General features: G+C 36.2%; 1 protein-coding gene across 19 annotated transcripts in view; it reads right to left on the bottom strand.

Moving 5' to 3' along the window:
- FHIT (fragile histidine triad diadenosine triphosphatase) overlaps positions 1-21,555 on the bottom strand; it is a 1,383,460-nt gene that overhangs the window by 455,587 nt on the left and 906,318 nt on the right. Inside the window, exon 1 of one of the 19 annotated variants that reach the window (XM_077858271.1) lies at positions 10,303-10,434. The exons of the other annotated variants lie outside the window; for them this stretch is intronic. Coding sequence (XP_077714397.1) covers positions 10,303-10,339 — 37 coding nt within the window. The 5' untranslated portion in view covers positions 10,340-10,434. Of the gene's footprint in view, positions 1-10,302; positions 10,435-21,555 lie in introns of those variants that run through there. 19 annotated transcript variants of the gene reach the window in all.

Here is a 21,555-nt window from a genome sequence, read left to right as displayed (position 1 = left end):
TCCAGAGAAAATTCCTGAATTTTATTTTTTTTTTAAGATTTTATTTATTTGAGAGAGACAGATAGCAAAGGGAGGGAGCCAAGAAGAGGGATAGACTCCATGCTGAGGATGGAGCCCAATGCAGGGTCTGATTCCATGACCCTAAGATCATGACCCAAGCTGAAATCAAGAGTCAGACACGTAACTGAATGAGCCACCCAGGTGCCTGGGACATTCCTGAATTTTAGTCAAGACTTTGGTACTTATTATCTTTACACCTGTAAAAATATCATTTCACTTTTCTGGAACATGTTTACTTATAAAAAAAAATAATAATAAGGAATTGGACCAGTGAGCTAAGATGGCAGATTTTTCCCTCTTATGGCCTGCAGTCTATGGATGCCATTAATATCAAAGTATTTCCAGATTGTATTTCCAGTGGAGGATCAGCAATAATCCCCTCACTTGGTTTGACTGTTAAAGTGCTAGAGATCCCCTAAGACAATTCATAAAGGAAAGGGAAGTGCTGTGGCTCAAGAACACATTCTTTGTCACAGCATGTGGTCAGATGCTAGTTGGCACTAATTTACTTATTCACAGTTGTACATGAGACATTACTTCTGAAGAGTAGCTACGGTTGCCTGATTACAGAGATGTGATTAATTTAGGAAAAAGCTGTTATAAAATTACAATCCAAGCAATCTCAGCAGGTGTCACTGTAGTCAGGAGAACATACCTTCCCACAAATACTCATTAATTATTTATTTATATATTCTTAAACAAGAGACAGTCCCTACTGGCCCAGTATAAAAGTGCTGAACTGTTTCTCATCAAAAGGCCAAGAATGGGTAACTGTGGGATCTTTAGAGAGCATTTTCTACATGTCCTGCCTTCCTGCAGGCCTACATGGAGCTATACCCACTTTGAGGAATCTTTCCTAACTTGTTTGAAAGTACTCACAGAATGGCATTCCACATGATCACTCAGAAAACTATTCCAATGCTCTACTTTTATCATGATCTTAGTTCTACTTTCATTTATGAATCTGGAACTTAAAATGTGAGTGACAGATGAATGTTCTTCATGTATTGGAGTTAAAAAATAATCCAAATAGAAACACATACATACACAAACACACAGAAAAGCTGATGAAATCTGAATAAATTTGTATTACACCGATGAAAATTTCCTCATTTGGTACTATACTATAAATATGCAAGCTGACAAGATTTATGAAGTATACATGGGACCTCCCTGTTGCATTATTTGCTACTCTGTAAATCTACAATTATTTCAAAGGACAGAGTTTTAAAAAAGAATGATAACACTCAAATGATAAAGAAACACATACACCTAAAAATAAGACTCAAGAAGTAACTGGAAAATTTCAGACACTGTATAATGAGAGGATTCATCCTCATAGAATACTGTTACACCAGAAAAAATATTTTTGTCATAATAATACTCTTAATATCCTTCAACAAAGGCAGAAAAATCACCAATATTTGCCCCCTTGAAATAAAGACAATCTCTTTTTAAAATATGGAAAGGACCTGGAATGAACCTCCTACCTCTAGATCACATCAAGAGTTTTTATTACTGAAAGCTCTATCTTGAAACTAATAGTTCTGACAAATACAATTTCCGTGATGTGCTTGTCTCTAGATGCACAGTCCTCTGCGACTTTAAAATAACTTATTTTTCCAGCATATGTCTTCCCATTTGAACCAACATGCAAGCAATCTAAGAACATATGTGTGAATGCAGAAATGAATAGCAAGTCACTCCAAAACATTGGACTTAGAGAAAAAAATTTCAGAAAGGACAAAATAAGATCATGAAAGGTAAAGTGATCTTACAAAGAGACAAGGAGGGGACAAACAACATAAAAATGGGTAAACAAATGAAGAGGTATTTTTTAAAAAAGCAAATATAAACTGCCAACAGGAATGAAAAGATGCTCAAACTCATTAGAAGTCAGGGAATCTTAAATGAACAAAACAGTAAGATATAATACCTACCAGGCTGATAAAAATGACAATAAGTAGAAATATCTATCCCTGGGGAGAATTCAGAGAAATGGGTATTCTAATACATGGTAGGTTAAAATGTGAACTTTAATGGGTTTTTTCTTTTTGAGATACAATCTAGCAGCATTTATTAAGATTAAAAATATCCATTTCTTAAATCAAGTACTCTCATGTCTAATGATCTATCCCATTAAAAACATATTATGTATCAATTATATCTTAATTTTAAAAATAGCATATATGCTTTCCTTGTAGTGGTACAACAAAACAACATGATGCCTGCACACAAATGAATACCACCAGCCAGAGAATAGTTGTACAATTACGCTCCAGCCACTCGAAGTGATGAATTAGAGCTGTTCACTGGCTTTAAAAAGATCTCTACAAATAACTGTTTTTTTAAAGATTTATTTATTTATTTATTTAAGAGAGAGCATGCACACACATAGGGGAGGGGATAGAGGGAGAGAGAGCCTTAAACAGCCTCTCTGTTCAGCATGGAGCCCAGGGTGGGGCTTGACCTCACAACCCTGAGATCAGGACATGAGCTAAAACCAAGAGTCAGATACTTAACTGACTGTGCCATCCAGATGCCCCCACAAATAAGTATTAAAGGAATAAAATTCCACTTTTGTAAAACAATGACAAAAAGTCCTTTCAGATATGTATGTACAAGTACACATACACACAGGTATGTGTGTTATTATAGTGATATATGAAAATGTTGAAAAACATAAAAGTATAACCAAAGGTCAGGACTTCCCAACTATCTTCACATCTATGCACAAATATGCAAAAAGCAACTTTTATAGGATACACAATTTAAAAGCAACTTTTATAGGGTAAAAGGATTGAGATTGTGCCAGGAATGACTGGCCCAAGGATTCAGCCACCTAAAAATTAGTATTTGAGTACAAGAGATGGAAAGTTCAAAAGAAGTTTGTTCCCTGTAGGTAATCTGTGCAGAGAAGAGGTGAGAAGGATGGTGGTAGATGCCAAGGGTCGGGCTAATGGGCAGGGACTGAACATATAGAAGTATCCATGTGTTCACGTATTTGTGTGTGTGTATCCACAAGCCTCATGGTCGTGTTTATGCATTTTTGGAGAAATTCTGTTTTTAAAACTTAATTTAGGTCTTAAACATAATACTTAAAAAAAGAGTCCAAGGAGATGAAACTCTATGAATTTCTCTTAAATTTTCCTGTTCTTGCCGTTGTTAAAATTTAGAGGGCACAGTATTTCTCCTTGCTTGCTTCTAGGACCCAAGGCTTGTGACATAAAAACCACAGTCCAACATGTCTTCAGTACATTGCATGGTGTGAGTAAGCTTCAGAGAGAAAACAGCTCTTTCAGACTCAAGAGTTACTCGACGTTGTAGATGGCCACCTGGCACATCTGGGCAGGGGTGGATTTTCCCAGCAGGCCACGATTTATTGCCAAAAGCACAGCCTTTTTTTTTTTTTTTTTTCGACTTAACATGTCAGAAAAACAACATAAGACTATAAGAATTAAACCTAATCCATTATAGCTAAGTTCTCTAAGGCATACAGGAGGCAAGGAGGAAGTAAGATGAATTTATCAATCATGCAATGCAGGGCCCCTTGTAAGATTAGCATAATTCTTTACAAGAATGCAGAACAGGTAGGCAGTTCTGCCATTAAATTATCCTGTTTAAGGAAAATGCAGACTTGGTATGCATTTCTAAGTGGACAGTCTAAGTTTCAACAGGGTGCTTTATTGAATGTGTGTATGTGTGTGTGTGTGTGTGTGTGTGTGTGTGTAGTAATGAAAAAGAAGCTGCTCTTCAATAAACCTCCACACCAGATATTTTTGCTAATTTAATTTGGAGTCAACTGTTCCTTTAATAGTTCACTTCTGTTGCAATTACTGGTCCAGTTTAATTTCACATATATTCTTATTATCTCACTGAAACTCTTACCTCAATAAATAGATTTCCCCCCACTAGACTCACCTCAAGAGTACCTATGTGTGCCTACACACACACACACACACACACACACACACGTGTGCATAAACATACACACAGCCACACCATAAGTGGGTTGAAAGTGAACTTGGAGGAAATAGCAAAAATATTTTTAAAAATAAATCTCAAAACATACCTAGGAAAGCCAGATTTACTTTGTTGTTTAGCAAAGTAATATTCTCAAGTATGTTAGTTAAGTAGGAAGTGTGAGTGTGAGTTTATATATTTTCAGGACGGGGGCAGAGAGAAAATACCAGTAAATACCTAGGGGGGAAAAAGGGAGAAATCAATATAACACGTTAGAAAATATCAAAAAGCGGGATCCCTGGGTGGCGCAGCGGTTTGGTGCCTGCCTTTGGCCCAGGGCGCGATCCTGGAGACCCAGGATCGAATCCCACATCAGGCTTCTGGTGCATGGAGCCTGCTTCTCCCTCTGCCTGTGTCTCTGCCTCTCTCTCTCTCTCTCTCTCTCTCTGTATGACTATCATAAATAAATAAAAATTTAAAAAAAAAAGAAAATATCAAAAAGCTATAGAATATATCCATATGTATGTTCTACTCAATGTCTCTTAAAAAAGAAAATCTTTTTGATGTAATCTGTTTTGGCATTACAGTAAGAACGTGTGAAAAAATGTTAGGCAGGCTAAATATGAAAACTCAAGATGTTGATTGGTGTGAGTATGGTGGGGCTAATGTTTTCTTAAAATAGAGGCTGCATTCCTTTTGCAGATAAATTCCAATTTTTCTGTGCTCAATTCTGAACACATCTTACCAGAGTCAACTTCCCACCTGGAGAAGGCTAGGAGCTGCTAAGAACATATTGTGTGATCCACGAGTGGAGATGCCCAACGAACACTGAGGCAACCAATCCAGATCTGGTAAGTACTTGACGATACTGTTTTTATTAGAAACACTTTACCTGTGTCATTTTACCAGCAGCTCCTTTAGTACATTTAAATCTGTCATTTTAAATGTTTACACTTAATCTGTGTACAAGAATTGCTGACAAAGCCAAGCGTGACATGTCATACTGATGATGTGTTAAGCTGAGGAAATTCAAACTGCCACAGGCAAAACCCTACCCTTATGAAACATTTTAATCACATTTTTATTGGAGAAGCTTATGAAGAGATACAGGTTATCAGAACTTGACAGATTTTCTTTATCCTTTGCCCTGTCTGAGGTGAGCAGAGTATACTCTAAAGTCACCTATCCCAAACTGTAAACTCATCTTGAGAAATTAGATACTGACATTTAAGCACCATATAAAAGTCAAACTTTGGTTGAGAAGTTGAAAATCCTAAATGCTCACATTATGGGAAAAGAAGCTGAGACAGAGGCCAATATGGCAAATAATTCTGAAATTAAGTTTAGCTGTTTAGCTCTTTTTCTGTATTAGTCACATGTTAAGAATAAATTCATTCTTTTATACAATATAGCTATTATTCAATCTCTGTTAAAAAATAGTCCTCTATCTTTTCAAACCATTGGTTATTATTTTCCACAAAAGCCTGCTTTCTCAATACTATGATTCCATGTTTGTGGACTATAAAATTGTAGCTCCGAGAATATAAAAGAATATAATCACTAGAGAAGGCAATGGATTTCTGTGTGCAAGTTTTAGACTTTTCTTTCAGCTGAGTGACATGAGAGAGCAATTTAGCTCTAAGTTTCCACGACTGGCTGTAAAAAGGAGATAGCATTCATTCATTCATTCATTTGATAAAAATATTAAGAGAATGTCAGTAATATTTCAGGTACAGAGCTAGGTGGTATTGAGGTAACAGAGAACACACTGATTCGTCTTTAAGAAAATGTGCAATCTACTGCTTCCCATCTACCACAACCCAGAGAAAAGGAATGTTTATAAAATATAATAAAGTTCTCAGAAAAAAAGATACTCTATGCAGAGCATTCAAACGTCAAAAGAGGACTTAAAAAAACAAATGCTAAATCATTTATCCAGCATATTAGATCTTATGAACCTAGTGATTAATATACTTTAAGTATCTTTATTTCAGCCATACTATTGCTAGGTTGTAGAAAAAATAGTTGTTTTATTATAAAACTACAGTTAATAGTACTATCTCAACTCAGTGCTCTTTAATAATCATCTCCAAACCTGTAATATGTCTAGGCACTGTGCTGGTGGTTAGGGACATGAAGACATGTTAGAACTCTGACCCCAAGAAGCTTTTATTTTTTTTTTTATTTTTTATTTTTTTAGATTTTATTTATTCACGAGAGACAGAGAGAGAGAGAGAGAGAGAGAGAGAGGCAGAGACACAGACAGAGGGAGAAGCAGGCTCCATGCGGGGAGCCCGACATGGGACTAGATCCCAGGTCTCCAGCATCAGGCCCTGGACTGAAGGTGGCGCTAAACCACTGAGACACCTGGGCTGCCCCCCAAGAAGCTTTTAATCCAGAAAGAATACCTAATACATTGTGATTTAACTGATGTCTATCCCCATCTCTCCATCCCTCCATCTCTCTTAACCTAACTACCTCTAATTTAGCCCCAGCACTTTCCCCTATAAAACCTTGGGCTATGATAAACCAACAGGAGAAATGCCATTCCTTTTGCAAAGGACTGGTTTAGGAAATGCAGGTGACCTATTTCTGGACAATGAGGAGAGTAAGGGGCAATCTATGAAATGGGATTTTGAGGAAGTTTTTTCTTTACTTTTTACAAAGAGGTAAAAGATAAACCCAACTGAATATTCAGGACATGATAAATATTGTTTCCTCAAATTATTAGAGGGGAAAATGGAGTTGTTAATAGGCACTGATGTGATAAGCAGATAGTCACATGGAAGATAAAATCATATCCATTCTTTGTACTATATACCAGGATAAATCTCAAATGGATCATACATTTAACTATGAAAAAATGAAATTAAGTACTACAGGAAAACACAGGTGAATTTGTCAATAATCTAAGAATGAGGAAAACTTGTCTAATTATGATTTCAAATCCAGAGGCAATAAAGGAAGAGAAAGATATATAAGGTGATTATAGTAAATATTTTATGATAACAATTCCAAAGGCAGACTAGGAAATGATATTTATAACTTACACCAGAGAAAAAGGTCCTCAATATGTACAGGACTTCAAAAATTAGGGAAAAAAGGATCAACAATCACATAGAAAAATAAGTTAGAGGGGTGTCTGGGTGGTGCCATCGGTGGAATGTCTGACTCTTAGTTGTGACTCAGGTTGAGATCTGAGCCCCACATCAGGCTCCACACTCAGCATAGAGTCTGCTTGAAATTCTTTCTCCCTCTGACCCTCCCCAACCTTACACATGTGCACACTCTCTCAAATAATCTTTTTTAAAAAAGAAAAGTGAGTAAGAAATATGAACTAATCAGTCACAGAAAAATAAATGCAAATAAATATTAACCATATGGAAAAAAATTCAACTTTTCTTTTAAGAAGATATGCAAAATAATAGTATACTAAGGTACCATTTCTTACCTATCAGACAGGTATAGCTTTCAGTTCAACCACAGGTATGTTGGTCAAAGTTGGGGAAATAGAAACATTCCTACAGTGTTGGCATGAATGCAAAGTGGCACATACAAACCATACAGAAAGGAATTTATCAATAATTAGCAAAATTACATGGGCATGTATCCTTTGACACTGAAAGCCCACTTCTGGGTACTTATTCAAAAGACATCTGACAAAGAGAAAAAGGATAAATGCACAAAGCTGTTCATTGCAGCATTATTTATTAAACAAAACACTGGAAGTAATAAAAATATCTATAAATAGGGAATGGACTGAATAAAATAGGACAGAATCCCACAAGGGAATACTATGAGACTATAAGAAAATATCTCTAGAAAGTACAGCAGAGGGCTCTCTAGAATATTTCGCTAAGGAAAACAAATCAGAGACAATTGTGTAGAGTACCCCAAACTTTGTAAAAAAAAAAAAAAAAAAAAAAAAAAAAAAGGAGGGGCACAGATACCTGTGTATGGGTATACACACATATGTGTATATATGTGCACACACAATTGTACACACATATATGTCTATAACTCTATGTGTATCTATGTATTATGTTTTTATTTATTTTTTGCATTCTGTTTTTAAAACAGAATGAAAAACTATTAAAAATCTGTGGGAGGAAGAGATAGGATACAAGTAGGAGAGAACAGTTACACTTTTTCACATTTACCTTGTTTTATAGATTCGATTTTGGAATCATGTAAGTACTCTACATAATCATAAAACAAAGTTAAATCTAAAACAAGAAACTTCTATATACTGAGAGTGAAATAAGACAAAGGAACACAATTTCATAGTTAGTCAGCGTCGTAAGTATTCACAGAGGAACTATTGCAAATGACTATATTTAAAAACATAGTTATTTGCAGAAAAATTCTTAAATTGCTTAAAGTAATTGTATTATTCGTGACAAGATTGGCGTTCTTTTTGAGACACTTATGCTTGTTCTTTGATTTATCAAAGTAATTATAATGGATTCATTAAGAACTGAGTTATTTTTGCTTTGTTTTGTTTCACGTGGTTGAAAAGAAATAAAGATACGAAATCAATGGGATTAAGGCATTCTAATCATTCTGATAGGAGAAACCTAAATTTCTAAAGACTATTCTATAGGTTGTCTTAGCTTCCTCCACAGACTTTTGCATCCCATGTTATTGCTACGATATCCATCCTTGAGCTGCTGTCCATTTTTTATTGATGGAGCCAACATATGTGTTTACTAATATAAAAAGTATGTTTAATATGTACATACAAATGTACATACAGTATTCAGAAAATACTGTTATATTACTTAGATAACATGCTGTCATGTATTTATGACATTTTTTATTTCAGGAGAGAGTACACTGGCTCAGTTCTTCCAAACAATGCCAAAGTCTGTCTATGCCCAGCTCTGGTCCTCATATTCTTCCCAATCTACGTCTACTAAGCTGCTAGTTTCTTGCAGTCACTAGGCAAAAAAACAAAAAAACAAAACAAACAAACAAAAAAAAAAACTTCTCTTCAAGCATGTGCTGTCTTTCCGGCTTGCATTCATCAACTTGGTTTTTGGGGCTACCAGTGGAAACCAATTTAAGGTATGAGGTATATTTAAAACAAGCCCTACCTCCAGCCACACTTTGTGTTCATAAAAAGAGACTCTGGGGAACTCCCAGCATCAGGACATAGATCCAAAAAGCCATATGGTTTCCACTAATAGGAAGGACCAAAGGCATTTTACTATGGAAACAATGTTTACACAATTGTCTTGGATTTGAAAGGCTTAACTTGTGTCCATTATAGCAGAACTCTAACAGAAGACAGACTCTCAAGACCTCAGTGATAATAAGGCTTCAAACAGAAGGCACCTCTTGAGATAAGACTAATATCTATTCCTACAATAGTATAGAACATTTTCTCAAAAAAAAAAAAAAAAAAGTATCTCTTTACCATAATAGGGTTGTGTAAGCAGAAATATCTCTAAAGCCAAGTAAAGAGTCTTTTAAGAAGTAAAAGAATAATGAACTAGTAAGAAGAGGAGTGGGGAAAACACACCTCAGTGGTAAGGAAACGGGATAATTTACTTTGGGAAAAAAAAAATGCAGTCTGCAACATACATGAAAGGCAACAGTATTGGGGCAGGGGGCTGAAAGGATCAAATAGGAGAAACTAGTTTGAAATGGAAGATGTGTAAATTTAGAAGGAAAAGAAAAGTGGTAGAACAATCCTGAGCACTAATGGTTTTCTGAGAGACCAGGAAATAGTGGTTTCCTGGCAGTTCTTCAAAATGGGGCAGCTGCTTATGTCAGGTACTTTGCTACCCACACAAGCTCTTAGACTAGCATTCAGGGAATGCTTGAGATGTTTCCACCAACCCGAAAGCAAAACAAAAGAGGGGATCGTTCTCTCTGAAAATACACGGTGCTTTAAGACACGCCAGCTTTGTGTTCTTTGGTGGTTTCTTATGTTCATTATTCAAGACTCCTTGTTGTAGATACCAAAAAGCAAATCACATTAGCTTCAGTGAGAAAGAAAAAAATAATTTTCTTTTTTTTTTTTAAGATTTTTTTTGTATTATTATTCATGAAAGACACAGAGAGAGAGGAGCAGAGACATAGGCAGAGGGAGAATCAGGCTTCCCACAAGGAGCCCGATGTGGGACTTAATCTCAGGACTCCGGGATCACAACCTGAGCCAAAGGCAGACGCTCAACCACTAAGCCACCCAGGCATTCCAAGAGAATTAATTTTCTTATACAACTAGGCATTCTAAAGACAAAATATCAGACAAATCCAAATCCAGGTACATACCCTTTCTTGTTTTTCTCTCCCTATCTCCTCTTTCCATCACCAAATTCTACTTGTTTGCAATTGCTGTTTATTTCCAGCCTCATGCTCTCCTTCCACAAGCAGGTTCTGAAACTCAGGTCAACAGTTTTCTATTTTAAGCCTTCTCTCTTCATTTATCAAATCTCATGGACATGTTCTGATTGGCCCTACTTAGAAAATGCACCAGCTCCACAGATCAATCACTGGGGCATATGCCTATGACATTAGCCAGGTCCGGGTCCAGCGCCTACATGAAAGCAGAACACTGGGCTTGCCAATCCTACCAGGACTGCATGGAATGGGGAAGGAGCAGTTTTTCAATAGATCCCAGCAGCAGATGTTTCTCACTATCTTTCCCAAAAGATAATTTTAGCCCTCAGAGGGCAGGGTTATCTCAGATACCTCTGGCCTTCTCTATAATTTACCATAGCACCTCCCTAAGACATGTCTCATAGGGAAGCAGCCATGAACCAGAATTTTTACTGTAGGTATCCTCAAGGAATAATTCCTATTGACTGCAAACATATTCCTTCAAGATTCCATTAACTGACTGTGATCAGCTAACTGGTGTATGAAAACTGCTCAGAGTATTGGGAACATAAGAGAGACAAAGACATATCAGTTTGAAAATACCATCATTGGAAAGCATGTCTACCCATACCCGTGTTCCTGATCTTTAAGATATTAACTTAAAACATTTAACATTCAAAGATTTTCAGAGCTGAAGAATGGAATGATTTATTAATTCATGGATTTTGCAATTGTACTGTGAGGAGCACAGGTGTTGTGCACAATTATCTCACTATGTGAGGTTTGGACAGTGGTCGTGGGTAGGGAGATGTGGGAGAAAACTAAGTAGCTTAGATTCTAGGTTCTAATACTCCCCACAAACATAGGGTTAAAGAGTGTATGTCTAGCTCTTCCCTACTTGGCAGGTCCGCATTAGTTTAGGTTTGAAAAGGTTAGGTTAGGTTTTGAAACTGAAAAATACTTAATTACTTAGACTGATCAACCAAAAATTATATTAGTCTAATCACCAAATTTTACTAAAATGGAAATAGTTTCTAAATTGCAGGTCTGGTCTAAATTGTAATCACTCAAATCTCAATCCAGCATTTCTTTGACTTTACCAGGCTGCTTTTCCTAATTTGATTCTACAAAGATTAAAAAAGAAAAAAGTAAAAACAAAACAATACAAAAAAAACAGAAGGCATAGTATCCTATACTTGAGTTCTTAAACAACAAGTAAATATTTAAGTTGTGCTTACCAGAATTTTACAATTTTGAAGATCATGCCTGAACTCTCAAAGCTTCTGAAAGCAACGTCATTGCCAAATATGGACAAAGAAAGGAAGAACTATCCACCTATCCATCTACTAGGTTAAAAATGGATCCATCTAGCAAATGCCTGCAACAAGTTATCTCATTAAAATTACTAGTTCTAGCAACCATTCTGGTTGACAACATTTAGAATCAGGAGCAGAGAATATTCTGCTATTCTATTCCACAAAGCTTCTCTTCCATTTGCAAACACATACAATGCCTGGACTTGGTAATATCCAGTAATATTTAAGAGAATATTTTAAAACTTAACAGTTAACAAGAATAATTTTTGGAGTAATTTTACATCTGTTTTCTAAATCTAATGACTTTTTAAAGGTCTTATCAGTTACCATGATAAAGACATACACTGCAAGTACTTGGCACATATAATTATAGCAAAATGAACACACACCGTAGCAAGCACATCACCATAAGTCAAAATGGCAATAAGAAAATATTTTCCACATGTGGTCCAGAGTGACTGAAGGGAGGTCAAGACTAAAACTATATTTCAGAATGCCAACTGAAAGCTTCGACCAAGAAAGGGAAGAAATACTGGCCAGTTGCCCATGAGATCACCTGCTACACTAGGTTTTAATATATTTTAAAACCAAAAGAGATTTTATATATAAACTGTGGCAAGTTTGATGAGGTTTTAGAGTAATCTGAAAAGACAGTTCTAAGAGACCTAAGAGAGCTACATGCTATTCTTTGTAAGGGTCAAATCCATTTATTTGTTAATCTTATAACTCAGAAAGAGTAAGAATCAAACACTAACACAAGTCAGAGTTAACACTAAAATGCCAGTTCAAAGAAAAGCTAAAACCCTGAAGACCTAGTTCATCTTACCACGTGTCTCAAGTTCTTTTTAATAGTGACAGATGAGGTTCCATGCTCTCATTGGGGGTGAGATACAATATTTCAATGTCCCAGATGGATTAGGGTCATAAGCAAAAACTTTCACAAACTCAGTGTACTGCCTGTCTATCTAATACCAGGCTAACATACAGTGACTGATCAGAGCATGACTACCATCTACTAATCCTATAGCTTGTATTTAAACAAGACTGGTTGGATAGATAATCCAGACAAATACAGTATTCCATGACACAAAGCATTTTTGGATGTCTTAGGCTATCACTTAAGCCATGAGCAAAATTGATTTTTCCAGACATGTTCCAGTGTCTGCTCACCCTTTCCTGCTACCAACTGTCATTTTGCTCCCCTGATAAAACTCTTGACATGTTTTGCAGGATCCTCTACTCCTTTCCCATTCCAAACAGCTGTCTTCCCTTCCTGGCAGAAACTCCCTGACATCTGGATACTCAGGATGGCTACGGCTATGATGGACAGATTCCATTTTATCCAACTACCCAGCTCTGAGAATTTAAAATGAGCAAAAGAGGGAAGAGTATAAAACCTTCGCCTGCTGAACAAATCCAAGTAATGGCTGAATCAAAACTTTAACACTCAGAATATTTTGTAAGCAGTTTTGTAACATCTGTAAGATGGTACAGAATATACAAATGCCATGATTCTGAAAGAATAAATGATGACAAGCGTCTAAGGTTCTACCCAGGTGGCAATAACAAATCCAGACCCCCTGACTCAAATACTGAATTTCTGCTTCATGGTCTAATTTGATGTGTTCTTTTTTTTCCCCACTAGATTTAAGAACAAAAACACGTGTGTTAGATGAAAATGGATGAGTTGAAGAAAAATAAAACATAAATCACTTTCCTTGAGCTCACTGCCCATGCCCAATCAATCATCAGTCCCATTTTGTACCACTTCCTAAATACACACCATCTCTTGCATATTCTGCTACAGTTTAACTGTTTTCTCATCTGCAGTCCTCTCAATATTTCAATCTAGTCTCCAAAAGCTGCTAGAGTGATATTTTCTTTAAAAAAAACTGAAAATTGGGTCATGTCATTCCCACTCTTCCCTTCCTAGTAGAACAAAACCCAAACTTGCCCATATGAGTCCCAAATCCTTACAGGACCCTGGCCCCAACTCCTCACTGAAATCTCAGCATGAGTTTCTTGACCTCTCATTCAACCTATTCAAACCATACTGGCCTGCCCTCCATTATCCCAATAACTCTTCCCATACCTAAAGTCTGTCTCCATTCTGTTCTCTCTGCCTGGTTCCCTCCAGCTCCTGTTCAGATCTCAATTTATGTGTCACTTCCAAAGACAATTACTCCTCAATCCCCTAGAATATGTTAGGTATCCTTTTATATGTCTCATGGGAGCATATAATTTATCTTTGTGGCAGTCTTTACAACTGTATTTAATTAACATATTAAGTCAAACATTAAAGAGATTTACAAAACTATAAAACAATGTCATTCTCATATTTGTTTTCCAAAATGTAGGTTTATTTTATCTTATGCTAATGTATAATGGCTTATGACTGTCATTTTAGGTGAGTATTTTAAAGATCTCTGTGTTTTAATTTTTACTACAATAAATATCAATAGATATAACCATATTTTTAAAAAACTATATTTTTTATAAACTATATTTAAAAGTGACCCTCTTTGGATCATCAATAATTTTTAAGAGTATAAAGTGTCCTGAAACAAAAGAGTTTAAGAAACACTGTATAAGAAACTACCTTTTCACTTTAGGAAAAAAGACTATTGCCATATAGCTGATATTAAATATTTTAGAAATACTCTAAATTTTACTTAAGTACACTTTATGGGAGAAAGAATGCTTTCATGCAATATTGCTAGCTTGGAAAGAAACTGCTAAGTGAATTGTAACAGGATCAGTTAGGTTAGGTCATAAGCAATGCATTCATTATAATGGAGTTGATAAGATATTTCAACTCCCTGTAACAAACATAGTTTAGAGCTTTAAATGAACAGTTTTCTCCTTTAAAGGCATTCTAACAAATGTCACCTTTAAAAACAAACACATATGGCCTTAAACTTTTGAGGCAGAGGTACTTGAATATCACAATTAAAACAAACCTTTCAATATTACAGAAAAGTTCTTTTTCTAAGCATTGTATATATTTATTCACAACAGATGCAGAGAAAGAGGCAGAGACATAGGCAGAGGGAAAATCACGCTACCTGTGGGGAGCCCAACGTGGGACTTGATCCCAGGCCCTTGGGATCAGGACCTGAGCCAAAGGCAGACACTCAACCACTGAGCCACTCAGGCATCCTTACAGAAAAGTTCTTAAAGGAAGAAACAATTTTGTGATGACACAACAGAAAGGAGGTGTTCAAAAGTAACTGCTGTATATAACTACGATAACAACAAACCCATATATGGTACTGTTCTAAAAACTTTACAATTTTTAACTTTTTAAATCCTGACAGCCACCCTAGATACTATTTTCATCAAACTTAGTATATATAACTTACCCAGGTCACATAGCTGAGTGCAAAAGATGGGATTTGACTGCAGGGTCTTTAACACTGTGTGTGTATATATGCACTAACCTCCTCTCTTCTTCTTGTAAACGAAGGTAAGCGCTAACCCCATCAATGCTTTATGTTTTCCAAAAATTCATTCTCAATGTGCCTTCTAAGCTTTCCTAAAGCACCATTGAACGAGCTATCTCTGATCTTATTATAATTTTAACCAAAGCTAAATCAAAATATTTGGAGCTTAATATCATTTATTTACCTAGAATCTAACGATCCACTGAGCTGTCATTTTGTTCAGCAAACAACTACCTGATTTTCTCATTACATCTGATTTTCTTTTTTCAGGTTTTCATCGCTCCCAACGATTTTCCTGGCAATGCAAATTAATGCTCATTCTTGACCCCTTCAGTGGGCATTCAATATCAAATACTGATGTTCCTTGGCCTTCAGACTATTGGAAGGCTAATACCATGAAATCTTTGCTTCCTTAATAGTTCTATTCTTTGTTCAATATCTATTTCATCTGTTTGTGAAACAGATACTGTAAATAACCAGTTTGGAGTCTCTAGTAATTGAAAGAAAATTCTATCCAAGGTCAATGTATTTATGTTAAACAGAAAGCAATTTGTATTTCTAGAATGAACTAAGTTATCTGGCCTGACATCTTTCTGGATAAAATAGTAAGCTCCGTATAGAGTAAGGATCTGTGAAAGTAGTAAAAATTTTAGGGAAAATACCACTTAAAAATATATAAACAGATAAAGGGCTATAACATGTGACACAACAGTTTTATTATCTGTTGAAATTTCAATATAAATGATACCTCCCTTCCAGAACCTCGGTTACTCTCCCTTAATGAATCTCTGGAAAACAAACAATGCTTCTCTCTTTTGAGTTTTTTCCCTTCACTCCATTTCTTCTCGTCCTTACAGAGGCCAATGAAGCTGAGACTTCAGAACCTACCACTTGAAGGCCCCTTGCAGGTGTGTGTACGTAATTAACCACAAGGAAGCCTCCAAAAATTACATAAGCTTCAGATCCTACCAAACCTGGATCTGCCTTATCTAAGTTCTGTGAACTTACAGTTACCGAATTTATCTACTCATATTTCTGTGTTACTGTGCTTGCTACCCAGGGAAGATTCCACCAAGTAACTCAAGAACATCAGTCCCTTGGCTACAAAAGGATATTTTCACCAAGAAAGTGGTAAAGAATTACAAGGCAGGACAGGTGATGAACATGAATTTCAGATCTAAACGTCTATCACTAGGTGATTAATTTCAAAACAAGGCAAATCCATATTAAAGATATAGTGGATGCATCCAGGCCCTGCACAATTTAAGAACATAATTTAAAAATTGGGGGATTTCACATAAAAATCCAAATGTCAAGCTTCTCTTGAAAAATCAGAAGGTCTGGCAAAACTGAGTATAAATGCTCTGGCCTGAACTTATTTCCTACCTATTGTTCTTTAGTCAACATTGCTGGGCTGATCTCTTGTAAGCATATGGATTTACCAATCTCAAATTATATGAATAACCAAGAAAGGTACTAATAAGTTAAAAAAAAAAATTGACAGAATAGCATCTATAGTATATTCCAATTTATATTTTAAATGGTTTATATGATGAATTATAAGACATATTCAAGCAATTGTTCACATGGCATGCATTTTTTTTTTTTAACACACAGAGGAAAAAGTAAAAATACCAATTTCTTGACTGGTGTTAGATCATTATTATTTTTTAAGGAAAACATTTCCCACCACATATAAATACAATTTCAGCAGCAAATGCTATACTGATAGTTTGGTCAAATGGAGGACAAGGCAAAACGACTTGTTCAAATCCAGGGATTGTGGCATCAAAAATCTTGTTTTCCAGGCCAGAGCACAGATGGGAGGAACACAGATTAAACATTTACAGCCAGCACTTTCTTCACAGCAGTATTAGAAAAGAAAAGTCACAGTGGATGCCATTTCTATCTAGCTGCATCCAAGCCTTTCTGGATCTCAAGTAATATCCAATTACCCAATACTACTAGAGCAACTTCTGTGAATTGTTTTAATATATATTCACAGCATGTGCTGTGATGGCTCCTGGCTGCTATTAAAAGGGTGGGCTAGCAACATGAATTAACAATAACACATGTGGTATATTACAGCTCCATCATGCCTGGAGCATTTAGCCCGTCTCCTTATTATTCTTAATGCACCCTTACAGCTCTTGAGAATCATGTAACTGTGAATTCAACTGATCCCAAATGCCAAATGGAAAAAAAAAAAAAATCTATATCTCCTAAAAGCAGTTTAGAGTAACTGCTACATCTACCATTCTTCCTTTTTCATCACTGGTCCATGTTATGACCCACAGATTGTTCTGTTTTCAGAACATTTTTATTTAGGACAAGCATAAGAATTCTTAAGGAAAGAGAAGACTATCAGGATTCCAGGTGGGAGAAAAACAACTTCTCCAGGAGAATAATAGTCCAGTATAAAAGCGAAGCCAAAAAAAAAAAAAAAAAAAAAAAGCGAAGCCAAAGTGTCTTCTCTATCACCTTCCAAGATGACTGCTAGGGGCACCTCACAGGCACATCTGTGTCCACCTGGGTCCCCATGGAGTCCACTGTCTTCTCAACAGCTACAACCATCTATGAAAGTAGCACACCTTAGCACACCTCCTCTGCTTACAATTTTCAAGGGGCTTCAATATATATTTAGAATAAAAGGCAAAAAAAAAAAAAGCAAAAAAAAAAAAAAAAAAAAGAATAAAAGGCAAATGTCTGCTACCTACCAATAAGGCTCCTTTGTGACCTGGCTCCCTACTAATCCCTATAACTTCTTATGGCATTCCCATGACTCAAACTAAACTTGCCCGAAGCATTGTTATTCCAAACAGTTGATATTTGATGCTCTCAGCCAGAGTACCCTTCCCATAGATCTTCCAAATGCTGGTCCATCTTCCTCCTCCAGATTTTAACTCAAACATCACCTCCTCAGAAACCATCATGTCTAGAGCAACACATCCATTTTCTCCACTCACCAGGCACATGGTCCCTCATGAAGTTTCTGCATTGCACTTGGTGTGTGAAATTACTTTCTTTTTGTGTTTTCCTATTGACCATCTCTACACAAATGTGTACACATGAACACACAAAGAAATCTGCGTTCTGTCAGGACATAGGCCTTGTCTACCATGCCAATGATCACCTTTTCAGCACCTAAAGCAGAATCCGATGTGTGGCAAGTGCTCAAAACATAATCCAGCAAGAATGAAAGAAACCCACTGGTTTTGCAATTCTACCCAGAGGATAACCAAGGGAGTTGATTCTGTGAATATGTGAGAGTCAGCTGGTTGAAATTTAATCTAACACAAAAACTGATGGTCTTCTTTTCCCGAAAATACTCATCCTAGGGGCAGGAAATATTTTTATATTTTTAAATAAATTTTATTATTTATTTTTAAATTTAAAATTTTTTATTTAAATTTATTTAAAATTTTTAAATAAAATTTTATTTTTTTAATAAAAAGGAATGTATTACTCCACATTCCCTTGCATGTTCCCCAGACTTCAATTATTCACATATCCTCCTCTATGTTTTGTGCCATTTCTGAATACCACATGCACCAAATATTTACTCAGGTTATTTTTCCACACAACATGTTTTACTCTATCCTCACACTAAGTAGCAATATTTCTGAAATAATGGGTTTGGTGGGACTATGACATATTTTTTTTCCAGATCACATTATAATCCATCCTTGGCTATTGATACACACACACAAATGCATACACACACAGACACACAAATTTATATGTATTTTTCCCGTGTAAAATTATGTCTTCCCACATTTGGGCAAATAGTGCATTACAAATGAAGAGAGACATTTTATCCAGGAATATAAGCTCCCCAAAGGCAAGCCTGACACACAAAACAGCATGAGGAGAGCTGATATTTACTAAGAACTCAGTGAAAGGCCCTGCAGATACACTTTACTAGAACACCCCATTTGAGGAGCTACTCATATTATCTGTTTTGTTGTTGTTGCTTTAATATTTTTTTTATTTATTCATGAGAGACACAGAAAAAAAGGCAGAGACACAGGCAGAGGGAGAAGCAGACTCCCTGCAGGGAGCCTGATACAGGACTCCATCCCAGGACCTCGGGATCACGATTGAGCCAAAGGCAGATGCTCAATCACTGAGCCACCCAGGTGCCTCATATTATCTGTTTTTCAAGGAGGGGGCCTAGGTTTGGAGAACTTAAATATGGGCTCAAGGTCACTGCTATGGACTGACTGTATCTCTCCAAAATCCATATGTTCAAAGAAGCCCTTATCCCCAATAAGATGATATTTGGAGGCAGGTCCTTTAGGAAGTAATTAGGGTTATATTAGGTCACAAGGGTGGTGGCTTCCTGATGGGATTAGTGTTCTTATAAAAAGAGAAGAGATCCCACTCCCTGCCATGTGAAGACACAGCAGGAAGGTGGCCATCTGCAAACCAGGAAGAGGGCTCTCACTAGAACCTCACTGTGCTGGCACTCTGATCCCAGACTTCCCAGGCTCTGGAATTGTCAGAAATAAATGTCTGTTCCTTAAGTGCCCAGTCCACAGTGGTTTTTTTTTATAACAGCCCAAGCTGAGGCAATCATACAGCAGAAGTAGTAAGTAGGAAGAGCAGTGTTCAAATTCAGATCTGCTTGGCTTGAGAGTTCATTCTTTTAACTTTGCTTCATACAGCATTTTGCACTCCATAATCAATCTGTGTTTTGTTTCAGAATAAAAATACTTATTTCCTAAGGTTCTAATAGCTTTTATTTGCTGATTTTATTTACTAATATAAAAGCTGCATATGTACAGTTGACTTCCTTTGCTACAAGCAACAAGCTCGTTGAGAGATTCTACTAAAAACAAGCACAGCCCTCTTTTCACTATTCAGTGATTTTAAGTGCTGCTAATCTAATCATTGTCTTTTATACTATTAGATTTTTATTTTCATAATTATATGTTGCCAGGGGCTTCTTCCAAAGCCCCTTGCTAAGGCTTCACTCCACATCCAGGTGCAAATTGTTTTCTGAGTACCCCTGGGTATTCTCTGAGAAATGACTGAATCTTTGGATCTCACTACCTAGGGGAGACTTCTAGGGTTTTCTTCCCTTCAGTAGCCCTTAGCAGACAGGCATAGCACTCCATGATTGATTCATGTCTGCTCCCCAAAACTCATCTCTTCACTTTCAAGGCGGAGTTAAGTCAAAGCTCTGCATCTGTGTTGCCTGCCCATCTTTCTTGATGGTTGCATGGTAGTCAAAAAAACATTTTGAACTCAAATTCATAGAAGTGTGTCTTCCTGGCTTACATAGCATGAACATATTTTTAAAAAGATTAACAATAAAATTTAACAATAGTAGCTAATCTTTATTGCATTCCTATCAAGTATCAAGGCAAGGCTTTTAAAATGTTTCCAAGAAAGAAAAGAAAAAGAAATCCCTGTGGAATAACTACTTATTTTATCCCCATCTTATAGACTAGGAAACTGAGGTTTATACAGATTGGATGATTTGCCTAAAGTCAAGCTAGGAGGAATATTCAAGCCTCCTGAGTCCAAAGCCTTTAATCTAAAGAACCATTCTGTACACTGTTATATATATATCTATCTACCTCTATCTATGCCTATATCTACATATACATATCTATATACGTATATATATATACACATACACTCAGTGTATATATATATAAAGAGATATACACATATACTACACACACATAAACACACATATACTGTTTAAGGTGACACTGTCCCAACCTGACCATTATGCAAAATTATAGCAAATAACAGGACATAGACTGATTTCTCTGTGAAAGAAAAAAAAAAAACAGGTTATTAACAAGTATTGAAAATAATTTGTTTTTTAAAGAAAATGGATGCTTCCTTTTCTTTCAAGACCAATAATCCACTTCTGTCTTCACTTACTCCTCCAGGATCTTCTGAATGCTCCTGTCACAAAGTTTCCCCTTGTTTTTATATCTCTATAGGTTTTAAAAAGGATAAGCACAAATTCCCAGTTTATTCATGTTGTTCTATCAAACTTATCATCACTCCCTAAAATGTCTTTTTTTTTTTTTCAACAATGTTATGTTACTTTCAGGTGTACAATATAGTGATGCAAATTCTCCATACGTTATGCCAGGCTCATTACAAATGTAGCTACCATCTGTCACCATACATCCAATTACAATACCACCCGCTATATTCCCTGTGCTGTACCTTTCATCTTTTAGAAGGTGAATTATAGGACTTCTATAACAACAAGCTCCATGAAGACAGGTTATGTCTATTTATCTTTGTATATTTCACCAAGATTTTCATATTTCAGAACAATACAGAAGTGATGCTTGCTGAATAGTCTTCTCCCCTAGCTTGGTGCAGTATCTCCATTACCAGATCTCCTATAGCACTTTGTTTATGTCTCCCTTCCAGGAATTATTACATGGTGATTTTAGCAACTCCACCATGGC

Source organism: Canis aureus, chromosome 19, assembly GCF_053574225.1.
Source record: "Canis aureus isolate CA01 chromosome 19, VMU_Caureus_v.1.0, whole genome shotgun sequence".
Lineage (NCBI taxonomy): Eukaryota > Metazoa > Chordata > Mammalia > Carnivora > Canidae > Canis > Canis aureus.
The sequence above is the reverse complement of the archived record's forward strand: the minus strand, read 5'-3'. Positions and strand labels throughout refer to the sequence as shown.